Here is a 20165-nt window from a genome sequence, read left to right as displayed (position 1 = left end):
AATCAGAGGAGGAGGGCAGAGAGCGGGGGGGTAGGGGGTGCCAGGAAACGAATCCGCTCCTAAATGTGATAATCTCCAATCACGTCTAACGTCAATCCTGACAAGACCTCCGTTAATGAGCCTGGCTGATCAGGCGTGCGGGGTCCCTCTCCCGCGCTCTCTGTTGTTTTTGTTCCGCTGGTTTAATCCCTCTCACTTCAGCGGGCCCGAGCCGCGGAGTGGAGGAAAGCCCATTAACTTAGCCTCTGCGCTCTCGCCTATCTAAATGCTAACGACGTGAGGCCACGGAGACTTTTTGGTGGGGGCCCGGGGCCCGGGGCTCGCTGACGTAGTGTTTATTTGGAGCGGAGGCTTATCTAACGATGACCTTGTCCTCTCCGAGCAGGTGGAGTCGGTGATGGGGGCTGGGAGCGCGGAGAGGAGACGGTAGGTGGGGATGGATTCACTGGGGAAATGGCCAGCTTTGGGAAGAGAAGCGAAGGCTAAGACACAGCGTCCTGTGTAATTGTGTTAGATTACATTACACACCTCCCATAAGGCTCTGATCAGCTAATCCTCTATTCTTTCAGCAGAAGAAGAGAGCTTTAGGGAGCGGGGTCTGCAGAGAAAGGGGAAGGGCACGAGCTTGTCTCTTTTTATCTTCACTATTATAATTATTTTCATTATTATGATTATCACGGTGATGATGTTGATGTTGATGATGATTTGTATTAGTTCCCATCCCACAGTTGTTACCAGCAATGGCTGCTCAACCCTGTTCCTGGAGATTTTTATATCCACCTTAATTTGGCACACCTGATTCTACTAATTAGCAGCTCAAGGAGATCCCTATCTGTCCATTGAGATTTGCTTTGCTAAGGCGGGAATAAAAACCTATAGGACAGGGCGGGAACAGGGTTGGGTAGCCCTGATGTTTATTTATTCTTTACCTACTTCTATGCAACTTCGGACTTTCTCAACATAGGTCAAATCTTTTTTGGAGGTTTGGTTAAGTTGGTGAGGTTTGGAGTTCTCTCCACAGTGGTGGTAAATACTTTGGTGAACCTTTTAGAGTCACCTTGAATTTAGAGCGATGCCAGTCTGGGACCATGTGATCTCACGATGGGCATTATACCATCAATTTAGACTGAGCCACACTCCCCACAGCTCTATAATAATATAATAAACCTCAGATTGTACTCATTTCTATTGCCTATTGAAATAAGTATGATAAGTATCACTGTTCAGAGTATTACTTCGATTAATTTCAATGTCTGCCTATCAATCATTTTTACATTTATTGAATTTTTGTATATTAAAATGTTTTGTGTCAAGGCTCAACAAAGGAACCCCTTTAACCATTTTAGCATCAGTGCTTCTTTATGCAGTTTCCTTCTGCAAATTACAATTCCTCCCTTCATAGTGGTCTGTGTTGAGTCCTCTGCAAGTGGATGCAAGTCAGTGATTTATATTTGTAGTGTGATATTCAGAGGTTTTTCTAAAAAAATAAAAAATAAAAAATAAATACCTACACAGGCAAGTCTTCCCCACCCCCGATTCAAGCTAAAAGAGATTTATTCAACCCAGACCTCGTCTGACAGCGGTGGGGTACCTGGCACATTATATTCCACAGCACTGTGCATTTTTTATATATGTTGTCCTTTTATGTTTTATGTACACTACCTCAGGGGAGAACAGCTGTGCAGAAAGACACAAGCTCATTTCACCGTCCGGGAGGGAAGGAAACCGAGCGGAAAACGAAAATGGGCTTCCAAAACCGCCCCTGTGGTTTCCCGAACACTTCTGAACACTTCAGAATTTTAAACCCTGGCTTACCGACATTTTCTGGGACTTGCTGACAACACTCACTGCAGAAACGAGACCAGGCTGTATCTGGCTTGTTTGCGGTTACAAGTTTTTGCCATCATCTTAGCAATTATGGTGTTTGTCATGAAGGGCGAAAGCCACACTTGTTGTGTGACAAATACCTTCAACAGCAAGAAAGATATTTGCCCACAGGTATTTGCGACAGTTTTTGAATTTAACGTCTTATTCCCACACAGTTTGTACCGAAAATCGATTAAACACTTCTTTAGAAAACCCACTGATAGAAATACTCTACTCTATAGACAGTTACAATCCCCAATATGTCAAGGAAGCAACACTCATTATCCAACTTCACAAGTTGAAGAGAGAAGTATTTAGTTGACAAAGGAACATGATGGAAACTAAATTTAAGAAAAGAGAGCACAATGAGGAAAGATTTGAGCAAGTGATATAAAAGATGTGGGCGCACCCAAGGGGTCAGAATACAGAGGAATAAATGTGCTCCCTTCAGTGTGTGATATTAACTGCTTTTACAGAGCTCTGGAAATGAAGTAACTCTGTAAATTCATGAAATACTGATAGAATAGGCAGAAAAACTGGCTATTCTATATTCTTTCAAGCAACCCAATTGTCAAAAATCCACCAAGAAGGACTGATCATAGAGGAAGAAACTAAAAAGATATACATGTTAATGCACGCTATGATTCTCCCTTTGTAGTATAGTGTATACAATGCCACAAAATGTACAACAAAATGTATTACCTATACACATCCTAAATTCTATTTGGGTAAGATTTATGCAATTAAGTGGGTTATTATTATGTCTATGCATTAAAAAATTTCAGCAATCTGAAATGACAATCCTGATAATCAGAATTATGATACATTTTAGCCAACTAAATCTAAATCTAACTAAATCTGTGGTATCAGTGAATTTAAATATGGAAATTATAAAGTCTTGAGATATTGAGATAAGCCAAGCACTTTGTGCACTGTATGATGTTACATATACAGTTCTGGGAAAAGTATTTGTGATTTCCTTCCTGATGTGAATAGTTTCAGATCAATAGACAAAATCATATTTATTTTTAATTCATTCAGTGTAAACATTTATCAAATACCCATATCACCCCGGTCATAAAGTAATTGGCCCCTTAAATTTAATAACTGGTTGCACCATATTTAGCAACAGTAATGGCAACCACATGCCTCCTATAATTTGATATCAGTCTTTCACATCCCTGTGGAGGTATCTTAGCCAACTTTTCTTTGCAGAACTGTTTTAATTCAGTCAGATGACAGATTTTTTTTCAGCTTTATTGGACAGTATATAGTATAGAGAGACAGGAAGAATGGGAGCGAGAGAGAGGGGAAGACATGCGACAAATGTCGGACGGTCGGATTCGAACCGCCGACGTCGCGAGATGACAGATTTTTTTAACCATCATCTGCTTGTTTCAGATCCTGCCACTGCATCTCTATTGGGCTCAGGACTTTCACTATGCCACTTCAAAACATTTATTTTGCTTCTTTTCAGCCATTCAGCCAATTGCAGACTTCATTTCTGTCTTGGATCACTGTCTTGTTGCATAACTCAATTATGCTTCAGCATGCTGAAACAAGCAGTTTCTGCTTGAAACCCTGCCAGTCTGTCTGAATTAAAACAGTTCTGCTAGGAAGGGTGGGTTAAAATTCCTCCAGAGCAACGTGAAAGACTGTTATCAAATTATAAAAGTGTTTGGTTGCAATTACTGCTACTAAATGTGGTGCAACCAGATATATTACGTTTAAAGGGACAATTACTTTTTCACAGGGGTGATATGGGTGTTTGATAACTTCTAATACTACATTTTGTCCAAAGATCTGAAACCATTCAGTGTGACAAATATGCGATATACTGTATTTGCAATAATAGAGGAGATGGAAAAAGGGGCATTTCCTTCAACACTTTTTCATGGCGCTGTTCATTAAAAATGGAGTAAACTGATCATTTGAGTTGATTCCGATTAAAATTTTTTTAAATTATTGTCACATTTACAAGGCCACTGAAATATTTTTTACAGTAGATGCATTACTGAAAAGAGAGGCTTTTATTTATTTATTATTATTATTATTAATATTTTTTACAGTAGATGCATTACTGAAAAGAGAGGCTTTTATTTATTTATTATTATTATTATTATTATTATCATTATTATTATTATTATTAATATTTTCTTCTTTTTTTATTGCCCTTTTGGAGTTATAATCAATGTCACAATTTGGGTTGAATAAGAAGTGGGAATTAAGTTTTTCTCTAACATTCTGACAAGCTTCATATTTTTGCCTTTTATTGACAGTGTTTGCTTCATAAACTTGTAATACCGATAACAATGATGAAAATGCATTTAGGCAAACTCTCTATCGCAGATAGTCCATGTACACTACTACTCTGTTAAGTGTCACAACAAAGCTTTGTTTTCACCAAAGACGTTTACATCCAGGGCCTCAGAGGTGAACCACCGAGACTACAAATCAGTCATCTACAGTCATCTGTCCGGCAGAGTCAATATCCAGCAAGCGAGATTATGCAAGTTCTCCAAACACCATGCTTTACGGAGTCAGAATCGGGCAAACTACCAAGTGAAATAGCTGCCTGCACTGAGGACACAAATTAAGAGGCGGGAGCGTATGTGGCAGCTCATCGAAACGAGCAGAAATTCCACATGGCAGCAAACAGGTGCAGGGCAGCACCCCCGCTGGCAGCCTCGCTCAGACGCTGATCTCCGTGCGATGCATCGGGCTGATGCAGGGCCCTGCCAGGCAGTGGGTGTCCTATGCCTCACAGGTATTTTTAGCTCAGTGTATAATTTCATGCAGCCACTTTCTGGGTCAGGTAACGATACCGTGCTCTGGAACAGCGCGGAAGGCCAGCAGTTTCAGGCCCCCATCAACATTCCTGAAAGCTTGTTCAGGGAAAAGGAAAAAAAGAAAAAAGGTAGACGAGGTGAACAGAAATGGCTGTGACTCTTTCTTGCTTTTTTTTTTTGCCCTCTAGTGGTGAAACTATGGAAATACTGCCAAGAGCCACTCAGTTGGCGAGCGATTGAGTCACCCTTGTGACCGATGCCAGGACTGCTCCTGGTTCCCCACAGGAAATGAGTGTAGCCTTTGACATGAGACATGAGAACGGCCCCCAATGAACGTATCATTCTTCATCTTATCCAGTCCAACGCAGAGTGGGAGAACGTAACAACAAGGTATCTCGTTCATTTTCTTCTCTTCAGGTGAACAGCTATATTATTTGAGTAACTTTGTGAAGTGGTGGGTGCATTTCCACTTGGTTCTCAGTACAGAGAACAACACTGTCCTCTACTGTCAAAAATGTGCACATTCAAGAGCATTCTCCATTTGCAGTCTCAAACGTTGATATAAATCTCATTTAGTTGACTTTACAAAGGTGAGCCAGCTACTACACTTTCTGATTCGTATTGTTATTCTACACTGGATTATTCTACACGGGAATTGCCTCAACTTACAGTTTTTCTTTTTTTTTTCCTTAGTTCAATAATTCAATACAACAGTGGTATTGTGTATGCTGGTTTATGTTCCAGCCTCTGAACTCTAATGAGCAGTTATTTTTTCCTCACAGTAGCCACCTTTATTGAAGATAGGGCAGGGTGGTTCAGATGACTGTGTTTGCAAACTGGGGGTGGGGGGCAGTCCTTCAGATTGTGATAGTGGAGGGTGAGATGGAGCCAGCTGGACAGGGGCCCCCTGTTCTAAACCCAGGTTATACAGTATACTTCATGGCACACAAGCTAATGTCTGACAGTACTGCATCTGCACAGTAAATATAAAAGCAACCCTTTAGTAGGCTATATTTCACTGAATTTGGCTTCTAAACAATGCACAATGGCTGCTCTGTATTCTAAGCAAGACAAATGTTTTGCCAGAAAATATAATAATGATGGTTCATCCATACACCAGCTGGTGTGAGAACTTGTGACTTTAAAACTCAGCACAATTGCACACAACTTCTTCAATACAAATAATTAAAGTAAATACATAACAATACCACAGTTTGCTCAGTCACTCAATCTCTACGGCAATTGATTAAACTTACACTTGGCTAGAGCTGATTTTCTGTTTTGGTGTCAGTTGCATGAAGAAGCTATCACAAACTTGGAAGGTACTTTCTTTTGCACAATTAATGCAACACTTTCAGAGTTTAGACTTCCCATTCTACTTTGTGGGATAAATGGCAACACAGTGCAGCTGAATGTGGATGGGGTGTTGATGTATGAGATATTATGAAGAAATTTCTCAATATGCGGGAGTTGGGGGCAAACACATCTCTGTGCTAAGGGTGATCATTTTCATCTAAAACAAATTTTATGTTATTTTCAAAATGTGCGAGATTGCCAGCCACAATCTTGCGATCCAATTATAGCTCAAATACAAGCTAGCTAACTCAAAAGTTACACACTTCAAACCATTATTCAAGTTGACAACACTGCAAAAGTCTTTTACAGTGATAGAAAATGGTGCAGTAGTCACCAGGGAAATGTCACGTGACCTCATCAAAACCAGGGGATTTCTGTCGGTTTTGTAATGTCAAATGGTTTTTACTTAAGAGAATAAACATTCCTTTGAAATTCAGGGTATATATTCTACTATGTTCACAAACTTTCTGTTTAGGTAATTATATAAACCTGAAACTTAACTTTCAGGTTGACATCACTATTTTGTTTACAAAGGTTCTAATTTCAAGTTTAATTTCTAATCAAAAATTCCCACTGGAAAATATAATTTCGCATTTAGACATTATACAAACGACTAGTGGAAACTGGCCAAGCTATTTCTGTGGCTGTGCCTTATCGTGCATGGTCATCTGAGACCACACAGCCTAACTATAAAGGAAAACCCATAAAATCGCTGAGAGGGAAAGCAAAGGAGGAAAAGCATTTTTTCATGGTTGAGAAAATGATATTATCCCTACCGGGCCAACAGTGGCCAATGCCGCGCGCATGTCTCAGCTTGGTGCTTTGTCAATGTGCTGTGACTAATCCAGAGGCAGCCCTGCATCCCTGCTCCTTACCCTAATTAAAAGAGGATTAGCCAGCATGGAGTCCCTGACCACTCCGATCTGAGCAGCCTCCATTCCCCTCTTTTCCAGGGTAATCAGACCTCAAGGAATCGTGGGAGGAGAATTTCAGTTGGTCGCAAGCCTAGAGAAGAAGAGGGAGAAGAAAACTAAAAAGCAGAAGTGCAAGCTGCAATTGGCAGCAGTCTTTTTTATTTTTTGGAAATGTAGAGGTATGTTCAGCCGGCCCATGTCTCTGTGGTGGGCTATTTATCATCTCATATAATACACCATAGTACAGGGGACAGTAGCGCAAATAACCACACATTACAACAGTGGTATGCAGAAGAGCATCTCTGAACACACAATGTGTAAAACGTGGATAGGCTATAGCAGCAGAGGATTTAATAAGTCTAAGAAATAAGTATAATAAATACCCAATTAAGTGCTCAATGTGTGTATATTCACAACCAACACAGACAAAATTAGAAGCAAAACAAGAACGGATACATAAGAAAAAAATAATAAAATACCACCACTACTATTACTACTACTACTACTACTACTACTACTACTACTACTAATAATAATAATAATAATAATAATAATAATTGATCAGCCCATTACCTTTCTCTTCACACCAGGCGCTAGGTTTTCCCTCCTCTAGTTACCCTGGAGAGAGTCAAACAGTCAATGTTTTATACTCTTCCCTTTTAAGCAATTTTTATTTTAAAACAACTGAGCCTATTCTCGTTTTTTCTCTCTTCTTCTTCTCTATTTTATAGATTTCATGTATAGTTTTCTTTCATTGCTTTGTGGTTGCATGGTTTCCGTTATGTCGGCTACAACTCTATAATCCTAAAAATATGCAAATCATGGTTGATTTCTTAACAAAGATGGTTACTTATTTAGTCTTAAATATTACATTTGTTTATTTTCTCAGTTGCCCTAATTGATATGCAAGACCAAAATATGTGAGTAAACCTATCAGTTTAGGCTACTAAATGCCTAGGCTTTCGTTACAGTAGGCTACATATTTTGTAGTTATGTCGTGAACGCCAAGGCATCGGTGCTTGATTGGTAGGCTACCTGCTTTTGCATTGAACAAATCATGCACCAAGTTATATACAATAAAATTGATGTATCATTGTATATGTACTATGGTGAAGTTTAAAATGTTAACTTTAAAGTGTTAAAGAAAACTTACCCGGGTCAGATAAGCGTTTCTTAAACCTGGAAAAACAGTGATACACTGAAACCCTTTTATTTGAATAGAAAGGGGTTCTCACGAAACATATTCTTACCTTTATTTTGAAGGTTTGTAATATTACCATTTAAATAATGGTATTACTTTAGAAACATTATTTATCGATACCATATCAATTTATCTTCAATAAAGACGATCCCATTAGATTTTTTTATAAGCAATTAGCCGTCGATGATATGTGTGCGTTCCCCTTTGCCTGCTGGTACGCTCCGTTGTTATGGAAATGAGACGCTAAACTTAGGAGATGGCGCAGATACCTATTGATTCCAGTTCCCTCATTCTGGAATCAATCGGTTTTCACCAGCCAAATACTCATACATTCTACTTTATATGAGTGTAACGAAAGTAGTCTATTAGCAGCATTTGCCATTAAAGTCCCTGTTTGAAATTCGGCACTGTAGTCAGCGGAAACGTATTAAGTTTGAAACAACGCTGTCTGCGTCACTGTCCACTTCAGTCTACCAGAGACTAGGCTACTCATTCTATTAATGTACATTGTAAAGTCAAAGGTAGGCTACAATTTTTAAGTTAAGTAGGCTATCTTAAGTTACCTCTGCTAAGCGTAAAAGTTAGAGGGTGTGTGGGCATTGCAATTATATATAATGCAATTATATATTTTAAATAACGTAAATTTAAACAAGTGTACGAAACAACCACGTGTATTTAGCCGGCAACAACAGCTCCATAGAACATTATTTTTTCGAATTTACTGTTAACCAGCTTTACAGCTTACCAGCTTTTCCTAGTTTGATAAAACACAACAGCCAACTCAATGGATTGTTCTGGTAGTCAATTGAGTTTTTATATTCGTATAGTTGACATTCATGGAGTAATACCAGGTAATATACGTCCATAAAATCTGTTACAGTGTAGCTATATTCGTTTCCATAGCAACCTAGAACCTCCGGATGACCCTGCACATTTGTATTTTACTTCCTGTACGCTCACGGCGGTAGCTTAGTTTTCTTCTTCGTTTGAGGTAAGAAACAGCGCTTTTGTTTTATAAGTGAAGAGGAAGTTAGTAAAGCAAGGTGTGTCTTTCTTATTATTAGTAGCTAATGTTATAGACGCTTTGTATGCCCAAAGTTGTGTCCCGGCTCGCTCAAAATATCGGGCGTGCTGTAAGTTAACGTTAGCCGGCTAGGTAGCTAGCTTCTGCAATCTGTTCATGCTTGTGAACTAACGATAGGTAATGTTTTGCTTTACTGTAAACATACAACAGGTTTTCTGTATTTTCAAAACTGCAAAAAAAACCCACAATACCCCAAAATAGCTAACAATTGATTTTTTAAACACGATTTATTGCTACGCATTCGGTGCAACTAGGGGTGCAAAACCGATGAGCACACGGATATCCTTTTCCGTCTTCCGCTGGTTGAGCGTAGTAATGCGTGCAGCTTCTGAAGGTAAAGCTAGACGCACATGTGTTCAGCGGTTATAGTTTCAACTGTCTAACTTCTAAGAAAGCAATGCCTCTCGTTTTAATTTGTTTCCCCTCACGTGTATTTCAAGTACACATGATACCTTGTGTAAATGAGACAGCTTCGGGGTTGCAGTAAGATGTATTTTTTCACTTCGAAGGAGGTAGGCTACTGACTCCTATAGGCTTCAAGTCTTTATGTGCGCTGGGCATTCTTATAGACGCATGACATCAAACACAAATAATCAATCAATCAATCATCCATTTCTGCGACTACAATTTAAAAACCGACAGTGGTAGTCATGAAAGAAGAACCTGTTAGTCTGTTATTCTGACCCACCCCTAGGTGCAACCATGTGCATTTTTTATTATATCATTTTGAGTGCATTTTCCAGAAAAAAGTGAGCAAACATTACAATTTAGATTGGCTGACATTGATAACACCATGGATGCCACAACTAGCTTGTTTTTGACATACAACTTGTGTAATTCTTCAAACAATTTGTATTCACTACTATAATTAAGTCATTTTTACTCCAACTTAATTTAATTGCGAAACAGAATGCCTTTGAAACATTGACCCTTTTTCAGGAACAATTTAACCATCAAGCAATTGAAACGATTAATTTATTTTGAATCTGAACATTATTTTTTAAACTGTCCCTACATATACTGTTAGAATTTTACATAATATTTATGTGACTATTTGAATTGGTGTTTTGCCTTTACAATCCAGTAATGTTTTTGGTGACAGTGGAGTTATGTGATTGTCAACATTTAGTTGTACACTTAGATGAGTTTTAGTCCTACCCTCTTGTTACTGTTGAGGCGGTGTTTATAAAATAAAAAAATAAAAAATCACAGATGAGACAAACAAAGCCATTCTATTTCGATTCCAGATTTCAGAAGTTGTGAAAAAGCAAAAAAACGTATGTCAAAGAACACATCGGAGGCCCCAAAAGAGACTCAAAAGGGGAGGCATGGCAAGTCCATGATCATCCTGCAGATAGACACAAACTCTCCTCTGCTGTTTATGGACATGCCTGAGGATAACTTGGCGACAGGTCACCCGCTGACCGAGGAGCGGCTGGGCAAGGAAGGGGGTGTTGAGAAGAAACACAAAAAGAAAAAACATAGGAGGCATGTGATCGAGGGTGCCGAAGTGATGCTGGAGACTGCCAAAGTGGAAATGGCTGAGCAGGAACAGGAGCGAGAACTGGGTGTGGGGCACGAGCAGGGAGAGGAACAGGCAAGGGACAGGAAAAAGAAGAAAAAGGAAAAAAAGCAGCACGAGCAAAAGCCTGAAGACTGTGGTGTGTCCAGTGAAGTGAAATGGACGAAGGAGAAAAAGAACGCGGGGGAAATGGGACAGGGGAAGGAGGCAAATGAGTTGGAAACCTTTGAACAGGACGAACACGTCTCACAGAAAAGGAGGAAGAGGACGAAAACCAGCTGTGACCCAGCAGAGTTGAGAGCCCAGTGTGAAACCATAGCTGGTGCTGATGATGGTGCGTCCAAGCTGGTAGAGCGGATCTCGGAGCAAACCCCACGGGAGATCCTCCAGGAGAGGAAGAAAAAAAAGAAGAAGAGAGAAAAAAGCAGTGACCGAACGGAGTTGACCGTCCAGGGTGAAACCGAGGATGGTACAGAAGTCTCCCAGCAGGAAGAAGAGATCCCACGGAGAAAGAATAGAAAAAAGGTAGAACACTGCAGTGATCAAGCTGAGTCCGGTGTTCAGGCTGAAATCGAGGATGGTACAGAATCCTCCCAACAAGAAGAAAATATCCTTGTGCAGACCCCACAGGAGGTCCTGCAGGCAACAAAAAAGAAGAAAAAGAGGAAAGATGCAAACAGTGACCAAACAGAGTCAAACATCCAGGGCAGAGTTGAGGATGGTATCGAATCCTCCCAACAAGAAGAACATGTGCTAGTGCAGACCCCACAGGAGATCCTGCAGGCAACAAAAAAGAAGAAAAAGAGGAAAGATGCAAACAGTGACCAAACAGAGTCAAACATCCATGGCAGAGTTGAGGATGGTACTGAATCCTCCCAACAAGAAGAACATGTGCTAGTGCAGACCCCACAGGAGGTCCTGCAGGCAACAAAAAAGAAGAAAAAGAGGAAAGATGCAAACAGTGACCAAACAGAGTCAAACATCCAGGATGAGGTTGAGGATGGCACGGGAACCTCGCAGCACGAAGAGGAGACTCCAAATGAGGTCCTACAGTTAACGAAAAATAAGAGAAAAAAGAGGAAAGAAGCCAACACTGACGAAATGGAGTCAAACATCCAGGATGAGGTTGAGGATGGCACGGGAATCTCGCAGCACAAAGAGGAGACTCCAAATGAGGTCCTACAGTTAACGAAAAATAAGAGAAAAAAGAGGAAAGAAGCCAACACTGACGAAATGGAGTCAAACAACCAGGGCAGAATTGAGGATGGTACAGAATCCGAGCAGCATGAAGAAATAATCCAAAACAACGTCCTACATGAAACTAAAAAGAAGAGAAAAAAGAGGGAAGAAGCCAACACTGACAAAATGGAGTCAAACATCCAGGATGAGGTTGAGGATGGCAGGGGAACCTCGCAGCACGAAGAGGAGACTCCAAATGAGGTCCTACAGTTAACGAAAAAGAAGAGAAAAAAGAGGAAAGAAGCCAACACTGACGAAATGGAGTCAAACAACCAGGGCAGAATTGAGGATGGTACAGAATCCGAGCAGCATGAAGAAATAATCCAAAACAATGTCCTACATGAAACTAAAAAGAAGAGAAAAAAGAGGGAAGAAGCCAACACTGACAAAATGGAGTCAAACAACCAGGATGAGGTTGAGGATGGCAGGGGAACCTCGCAGCACGAAGAGGAGACTCCAAATGAGGTCCTACAAGAAACCAAAAAGAAGAAAAAAAAGAGGAAAGAAACCACCAGTGACCACCAAACCGCGTCAAACATCCAGGGTGAAATTGAGGATTATTCAGAAACCTCCAAGCCGAGAGAGGAGATCACAGAGCAGATCCCGCAGGGGATCCTGCAGGAGAAGAAGAAAAGGAGAAAAAGCAATTGTCGTCAAATTGAGTTGAGCGTCCAGAGTGAAATTGAGAATGACGGAGAGATCCCATTGGTGGAGAATAGGAAGAAGAGGAAGATTAACAACAAAAGTGACCAAACTGAATCAAGTGTCCAGATTGAAACCATGGCTGGTGTCAAGGAATGTGCAAAAGCCTCCAGGCAAAGGGGGACCTCAAAGCAGATCCCACCAGAGAGGACGAGGACCAGGAAAAAGAAGGGGGAAGGAAGCAGTGGCAAAAAACGGCAGGAAATCTTAGCTGAAGTAAAAAATAGCGAAAACCAGGCGGTGGTTTTTAGGGAGGAGCCGACTGAACACTCCCTGGAGATTGAAAAGTGAGTGTGAGACTTAACTTCCCATTTTATCCTGTAACATGCAACCAAGTCACTCTTTTACGAATGTGCTTTGCTCTCTAGCTCTCTACATTAGATTCAAACAATTTTTTGTAGATACCCATGTCCTTCTGGCCCGGCATACAGAATTTCCATGCGATTTTAAAAACAGACGTGGCAGTTCTGCATAATGAGCTCAAGTTGTCTTACCACATGCAGAAATATATGCTGTTGGTCCTCATCAATGCTCTTTTTTGGGAAGAGGGGAAAAAGGAAGACTCCATTATGGATTTAAAGTGTTTGGGTTCTTATGTTACCACCCATCCCTAGTTTGTAATGGCTCATTCTGACAGCGCTGTTTTTTCTGCTCATGCCGTTCCGAAGGTGGGGGGATCACTGGGAGGAGGAGAAGATGAAGTACATGGATGAACTGAAAGAATTCATCCCTGGTGTGGAGAAGAAATCCACACATTCAGTGTACCACCTCGTCAAGTATGACTTGCTACGATTCAGGGAGTTTAAGAAAGCAGGTAATACGGTAAACACTCACGCCAAGTCGAGAAATATGTAAGTTCTGTTTTTTGAAAGAATAGTTGCATTCACTGTCAGCCGGGCTCTGCCTTCTACACTTTTTTTTTTTTTTTTTTTTTTTGCTTCCTGGGATGGGTGGAATGGGTGTGTCCATTTCATTTGCATGAAGTATTCTCTGTGCCAGTGACTCTGTGCAGCACAGGTGTGCCTGGCTTGTGAAACTCAAATCAAAGTTCGATTGAGCTGTCTTCAGGATGGAGCTGTAACTTTCTGGGATTTATTAGCCTCTTGGTAAAAAAAAAAAAAGAGTGCTTGCTTGAAACAAAGGGTGCACTACCATGGTCCCGAAGGGCTGCAAGCGCCTGCTTGGTTTTGTTATTACTCTGCGATTAAAGCAGCTGATTATGGTTAATGCTGCGTACTGATATTAAGCCCAGAACAAAAACCAGCAGACTCAGGTTCAGGGGTGAGAACTTCTGCCTGTTGTGACTATTGGTAAATGGTAAATGGTTGGCAATTATATAGCACCTTTATCCAAAGCACTGTATAATTGATGCTTCTCATTCACCCTTTCATACACACATTCACACACCAACGGCGATTGGCTGCCATGCAAGGTACCCACCAGCTCGTCAGGAACATTGGGGGGTGAGGTGTCTTGCTCAGGGACACTTTGACACGCCCAGGGTGGGAATCGACTTCCAGATGACTGCTCTTACCGCCCTTATTAAAGGGTAATTTTGCTGCATGTTTCTGTGTAACGAGATGATTACACTGTCTGTTTTGATTGTGCAGGCGTTGGCCTGAAACGTGGAAGATACACAGTGGATGAATTGGCAAGGCTGAAGAAGAACGTCGAGGACTTCCTGGCCTTGACGGGGATTGACAGCTGCTCGAAGCTTTTCTTTCCCTCGCGCTTCCCAGACGAAAAGGCTGAGATAACGAAGCTGAAGAGCCAGTATAAGTTCCATTTACGATTGTGTGAGTATCTCAGCCTGACACTGGGCTCCAGTGTAGTCAGTGTCATTGTGTCTGCTTTTGAATGCTCTCACCAACTGTGGCTCAAAAGGGCCCTGCCTGTGTGAATATATGTGTGTAAGTTTTGGTGAGATTTTAATAGCAGTTTTGAAAATAAATGTATTCTGTAATATGTCTGAAATGTACCATTTCACTACAGGTCAAACAACCACTTCTTGATTTTTGTAACCTTGTGCAACACCAGTACCTTTTTGTTTTGTATTCAAATACTTTCATATGCTTTACTGAGCTTGCTTGGTGTATGGAACCAGTGAAATGGTGTCAAAAAGTGCAAGAACCACCTTATGGTCCTCTTGGTTGGCTGAATTGCTCCAGGCAAGATCAATTCAGCAGAGAAAAGCATTTGAATCCTAAACGATTACATATTTAATCCAGGTCTGATCCACACTGAAACAGTTGCTTATCAGTGTGAGCCACCTAGCAGCTCGACAAAATCCATTCCTGAAAGTATAACCAAATTTGTAGTATTATTTTAATTATAATTATTCTCCTGTTACAGCTGATGGGATCTGTAGGCCCTGGCATGACATATACAACAAAGGCAGGAAGCTGTTTGACACCTGCAAGATAGGAAGGTAAGCAGAGAATTACACACAGTAATGTCCGCTAGTGTACAGAATGTGTCTGCTAGTGTGCAAATTGTACTCCCCGCCCCGTCAAAAAGTCCCCCAAGAAAGATCTTATTCACTCCTGTAAACGTCATATCGCGGAAGCTGACTTCCGTTTCAGCTTGACTTTGATGCGTTCATGCAGTCATGAAGAATTGATTCAATTGAGGAAAGAGTTCATTTTGATTGCATTTTGTATTTAAGTCTTGTATATTTATTATGTCTGATAAATGTGTTTTATCTGATTGTGAAATATATGCAGGAATATGCTTTCAGCTGTGCCAGGGTCTGAACTGTCTCCTTTGCTTTTAACTATGTAGCCTTGGTGAAAATGTTCTAATGTGGTCAGACACAGGAGTGGATTAGGGTGTGTACACCCCCTTTCTAGCGTTTCCTCTTAGAAATACAAGTATGCATTTTTGAGCTTAGCGTATGCCGGTGCGATCTCTGCGATCTCCGCCCCCCAGGTTCACAGACGACGAAATTAATTCACTGCTGAAGCTGCAGCAGCTGCATGGCAACAAATGGACGAAGATCTCGGAGCTAACGAACCGCAGCAGCGCCGCCTTGGAGAAGCGCTATGCGCAGCTGTGTAGGTTCACCAGCAGGTGGCGCCTTTGTTCAAAACATTCACACGCAGTGCAGCCCAGCCAGTTCCCTGGATGCAGAGCCACCCCCGAGTCTTACCTGTGCTTCATATTGTCTTGTATTTGCTGGGATGCCTGTCTCTGGGCTTGACTCCTGTAGCTGAATAAATGGATTGTATGTAAAAATATTTTCTCTTGATGAGATGTAAAAGTAGTGTAAAGTATGTGTGCATTTATTCATGCAGCGGCCTCTGAAGCTCAGTTTGGACCCCTGTCTGTGCTTATGGTGTTTAGCCATCAGGCTACAGTCTCTTGCCCAACATATACACTTTGAGCACTTTATTAGGTATTTATTAGACTTCTGCTGCTGTAGCCTATCCACTTAAGCATTTGACAGGTCTACCTAATAAAGTGATCACTGAGTTTAGATCTCCAACATATTGTGACCTTGGAATTATAGGGTTCTATCTGTGTTATGGAATTTGTGTTCTGGAATCTGTTTTGTGGTGCTCTGACTTTGTGTGTGTGTGTGTGTGTGTGTGTGTGTCGCAGGCAAAAACAAAGGCCCTTGGTCTGAATACGAGCTGCAGTCGCTGGAGAAAGCCGTCAGGGACCACGTAGTCACACTGGCCGAAGCCAGGGACGACGGCCCCATGGTTAGGAGGGACCAGCTCTACAGCAACCTTCCCTGGACCGAAGTGGCCCAGAAAGTGGGCACCCGCAGCTGGGTGCAGTGCAGGTCTAAGTGGTGAGGACCCAGCCGGGCTCCGGGTGATTTCACCAGAACAATGAACGCTGCTAAATTAAGTTTTAACCGCAGAGGTCAAAACTGTAATTGATCAAATGTGTTGTACCCGACTGATGTGTGATTCACATTACATTTCTGTTTAGAGCATCTGCTAAACGAAATACCTATCTGACTTACAAAGTGGTGCTCAATAAGTGCTTTCACATAGGACGTGGGAAGCACAATGTACAGAGACTTAACTTGATTAGTCGCAGTTGTGTATTTGAGCAACTAATGCGTACATGCATGGGTACAAAAACATGGCTGTCAGCTGTTTTTTGTTTGCTCTGGCCCTCCCCTCCTACCGCTCCCAGTGAGCATGCATGCAGTTCTTCCTCTGAATCCACAAGCTCCTAAACGTGTCCCTTGTGTTCATTGCTACCTAGGCAATGAACAACTGAAATTGTGTGGCAGAAATCCGAAGTAACAATGTTCTCTCTTTGTTCTTGGAGGATGTATGTTCTGAATAAAAGGATGAGCGCTGGAATAGAAGATCAGCATGGCTACGATACGTTGCTGAACAGAATCAGGCTCATCAGACGGTAAGTACTCTGTTGGAAAAAGGGAACTCGCTCCTGGCTGAACAGGGCCAGTCCATTCCTTCAGGTGAAGCTTTGACTGGGATTTGATCGTGTAAAGATGGCAGACCCCGCTGATGACTGGAGTCATAGATGTCTCTGCCCAAGTTTCTCCAGAGACATGATGGCCAGCTATGTGCTGCACCCTGGGAGTCTTGGTCATTAAAACAGAGCAACTTCTGACTCCGATACAAAAATTATAATATCAGATGCGATGAATGAGATCATGAATATTGTACAATGCACTTCTCGCCTGGATATGGGTAAAATATTTCCAGGACTGGATAATATCATATAATCTACTGTGTAGATGTGCAGTAGCAATGTGATATTTTCCGCTATCAACTAACACCATTTTTGTGCCCTGTAGGGACATGAGTCTCTGGTCTTAATGTACTAAGCCATACATTCCACTATGCTGAATTCTGCACGGCAAGGGACACTCAGTAAAAATAAAAAGCATATTTTTAATTATCTTTCATTATAATTGCAACATCAAAAAAAAGGATGTACATGGTTTTCTCTGTTTGCACCTTACAGAAAACATTGAGCTCATATTTAGCTTGAACGAGTGTTTTGTGACGGGGAACGAAGAGCACTGCTGCAGTACGATTGTGACCTGGGCTTGCTGCTGTTCTCCCTTTTCAGGTTGTACGCACTGGGAATTGACGATGTGGCGGACATCAACTGGGAGGACCTGACGAAAATGTTTGGGTAGTGTACACGTATATGCACATTTCAATGCTCCGTCAAACTGAGGTTGCCAGATATAGAATTTGTGATGAGAGTACGGTCTAAACTTTCCTTGCCGGGCGAGGGTAGAGGGGATCATGGATCGGTTGGTTCACGCACAAATTATCACAAACTAATGGAACATTTTTTCCCATCAATTAGTCGGACCGGCATTGTGTTGTACCCCTGAGAAAACCAGGGTTGCACTAATGTGGTGCTCTAATTCTATTATTCTTGGAATTGCACGTGTGCATTTAAAGGGGTAGTTAATGTTCTGGATTAGACATGATATTAAGTGATATTTCGGTTTTGGTGTATGTTGACCAGTGACCCCCGTAGCCCAGCGTTGGCTGGTCATTATTAATTTCCTTATCTAAGCTATCCTTCACCACACGCAGAAACTGCATTGGCCAATCCAAGCACACTAAAACTATTCTAAATTCTATTGATTGGTGAAAATGCAGAGCAGCTGTGTGTGTGTGTGTGTGAGGACCCTGGACCCTCCAGCAGTGCTTTGAGAGTGTGATTTGCATCCTTTGACCTCGGATTTCCTTTCCTTTTCCTGAAGGGATGTGACGCCCCACTTCGTGCAGACCCGGTTCCACAGACTGAAGGCCAAGTTGGTGCCCCAGTGGCACACTCTGTCCTTTGGCGGTACGTTTGATCCTCCGCCAATGTGTCTAAGTGCACTGCTTCATTATGTCACTGTCGCAGAAAGCTTCTAGCTCTTTGTCGTTTGCTATCATTGCATGATTGCGTGTTAACACGCGGCCGTGTCCAAACTGACTCTGATTTTGTTCCGCCCGTTCAGAAATCGTTGACTTCCTTTATGAAAAGGCCTTGCCACAGCTGGAGAAGCTGCAGGAGCCTGAGAGTGGGACTGGCGGTCGCAGCACGCAACAGGAGAGCTTCCTCCTCTCTGAGATCTTCGGTGAAGTGTAGCGATCAAGGGGGCAGAGGAGGGGCAAGGCGTCTCCGTTTTTTTTGGCTGTTCACTTGACACAGACGTGGGTTCCACAGGGGTGTTGGCTCGTGGGAGACGCTGGGGTTTTTGTCGGTTGCGGTTGGGCTTGAAAAAGCTGTGTGTTCCTTTGCAGGTTTTGAATCGGAAGGAGAGTCTGAGAGGCTTCATGGACGATTTCACATGTAGAGACAAGTGCTTTAGTCATTGTAAATATATATTATATATATATATTATATATTATATATTATATATTATATTATTGGCATTTGGCAGACTCTCTTATCCAGAGCGACGTACAGTTGATTAGACTAAGCAGGAGCAATGCAGGGTTAATGGCCTTGCTCAAGGGCCCAACGGCTGTGCAGATCTTATTGTGGCTACACTGGAATTTGAACCACCTTTAACCACCTTGCCTGTCCCAGTCGTTTACCTTAACCACCACGCTACAGGCCGCCCCTGTTTTTTTTTGTTTTTTTACGGCTTCATGCAAATCATTTCCATGTTTACAATTTTTGCCATCAACATGCAATGTTTAAAATAAGTTTTTACTGCAACATTTTTTATTTTAGTTCCTTGCTGACAATTCCTTAGTCTTGTATTTCATGTTTGATGTGCTGGTCTTGATGTTTTAGAAGTGTTTAATTTTAAGTGAACTGTTAAGTAAAATGGAAAATTGTACATTTTTATTTGGATAAAAAAATATATGTTTTTCAATTTTGTATTCATTGTGCAATAAGAGGGTTTTTTACTACTTCCAAACCAGTAAGACTCAGGTGCAGTAGGTTATAATACGGAGTATGCCTATAATGTAATTACCAGAGACCTTTTGGGGGATAGAGTATGTTGTATGTATGAATGTATACATAGGTTGTGGGGTTTCTTCCCCCTCTTGAAGGCATGATATAATGTACCAATTTTGTTATTTTGGCAGCAAAGTAAAATTTCTTACAGTCACATGAAGATGTGGTGGTGATTGTTGGTGGCAGACATGGTGGTTTAAGTATCTGATCACCCGGGATTTTCACGCGCAACAGTCTCTAGAGTTTGCAGAGAAGTGTGCAAAACATCCAGTGAGCAGCAGTTCTGCGGCCAAAAACACGTTGTTCATGAGAGAGGTCAGAGGAGAATGGCCAGACTGGTCAAAGCTGACAGGAAGGTGACAGTAATGCAAATAACCACACATTACAACAGTGGTATGCAGAAGAGCATCTCGGAACACGCAACGCATCGAATCTCTTAGTGAATTGACTCCAGCAGCAGCAGTCTAAAAAACAAGTCTAATAAATATCTAATAAAGTGCTCACTGAGTATATATTACCAAAGTTGCAACAATTAAGATTCATGTCACAATCTGTATACCAGGATTAATTGGATTTATGGCTC

At 41.5% G+C, this 20165-nt stretch overlaps 2 protein-coding genes across 6 annotated transcripts in view; one reads left to right on the top strand and one right to left on the bottom strand.

Moving 5' to 3' along the window:
* cfap77 (cilia and flagella associated protein 77) overlaps positions 1-8949 on the bottom strand; it is a 42918-nt gene extending 33969 nt beyond the window's left edge. Inside the window, exons 1-3 of one of the 3 annotated variants that reach the window (XM_061261844.1) lie at positions 8872-8949; positions 7499-7543; positions 6887-7016 (exon numbers count right to left, since the gene is read on the bottom strand). In XM_061261844.1, the coding sequence (XP_061117828.1) occupies positions 6887-6949 (63 nt within the window). In that variant the 5' untranslated portion in view covers positions 6950-7016; positions 7499-7543; positions 8872-8949. Of the gene's footprint in view, positions 1-6886; positions 7017-7498; positions 7544-8078; positions 8131-8175; positions 8335-8871 lie in introns of those variants that run through there. The other 2 variants (XM_061261842.1, XM_061261843.1) reach the window with 2 other exon arrangements.
* A 105-nt stretch (positions 8950-9054) lies between these two features.
* LOC133141243 (transcription termination factor 1-like) lies at positions 9055-19738 on the top strand. 3 transcript variants are annotated; one of them, XM_061261722.1, is made up of 11 exons: positions 9055-9117; positions 10458-12960; positions 13342-13487; positions 14284-14469; positions 15026-15101; positions 15602-15726; positions 16274-16469; positions 16961-17050; positions 17735-17800; positions 18387-18472; positions 18630-19738. In XM_061261722.1, exons 2-11 carry the CDS (start codon positions 10490-10492, stop codon positions 18758-18760), a joined length of 3573 nt encoding a protein of 1190 aa, XP_061117706.1. In that variant the 5' UTR covers positions 9055-9117; positions 10458-10489; the 3' UTR covers positions 18761-19738. The 3 variants fall into 3 exon arrangements, with proteins under 3 accessions (XP_061117706.1, XP_061117707.1, XP_061117708.1); XM_061261723.1 differs by having other exon boundaries at positions 9087-9169; XM_061261724.1 differs by lacking the exon at positions 9055-9117 and adding an exon at positions 9691-9722.
* Positions 19739-20165: the final 427 nt, after the last annotated feature.

This window comes from Conger conger, chromosome 11 (assembly GCF_963514075.1).
Source record: "Conger conger chromosome 11, fConCon1.1, whole genome shotgun sequence".
Lineage (NCBI taxonomy): Eukaryota > Metazoa > Chordata > Actinopteri > Anguilliformes > Congridae > Conger > Conger conger.
This window is presented reverse-complemented; position numbering and strand designations above follow the sequence as displayed.

Coding starts and splice junctions, on each gene's coding strand:
- LOC133141243 (XM_061261722.1), top strand. CDS start 10,490: ATGTCAAAGAACACATCGGAGGCCCCAAAAGAGACTCAAAAGGGGAGG. Junction 12,961..13,341: donor CACTCCCTGGAGATTGAAAA/GTGAGTGTGAGA, acceptor GCCGTTCCGAAG/GTGGGGGGATCACTGGGAGG. Junction 18,473..18,629: donor GCACACTCTGTCCTTTGGCG/GTACGTTTGATC, acceptor CCGCCCGTTCAG/AAATCGTTGACTTCCTTTAT.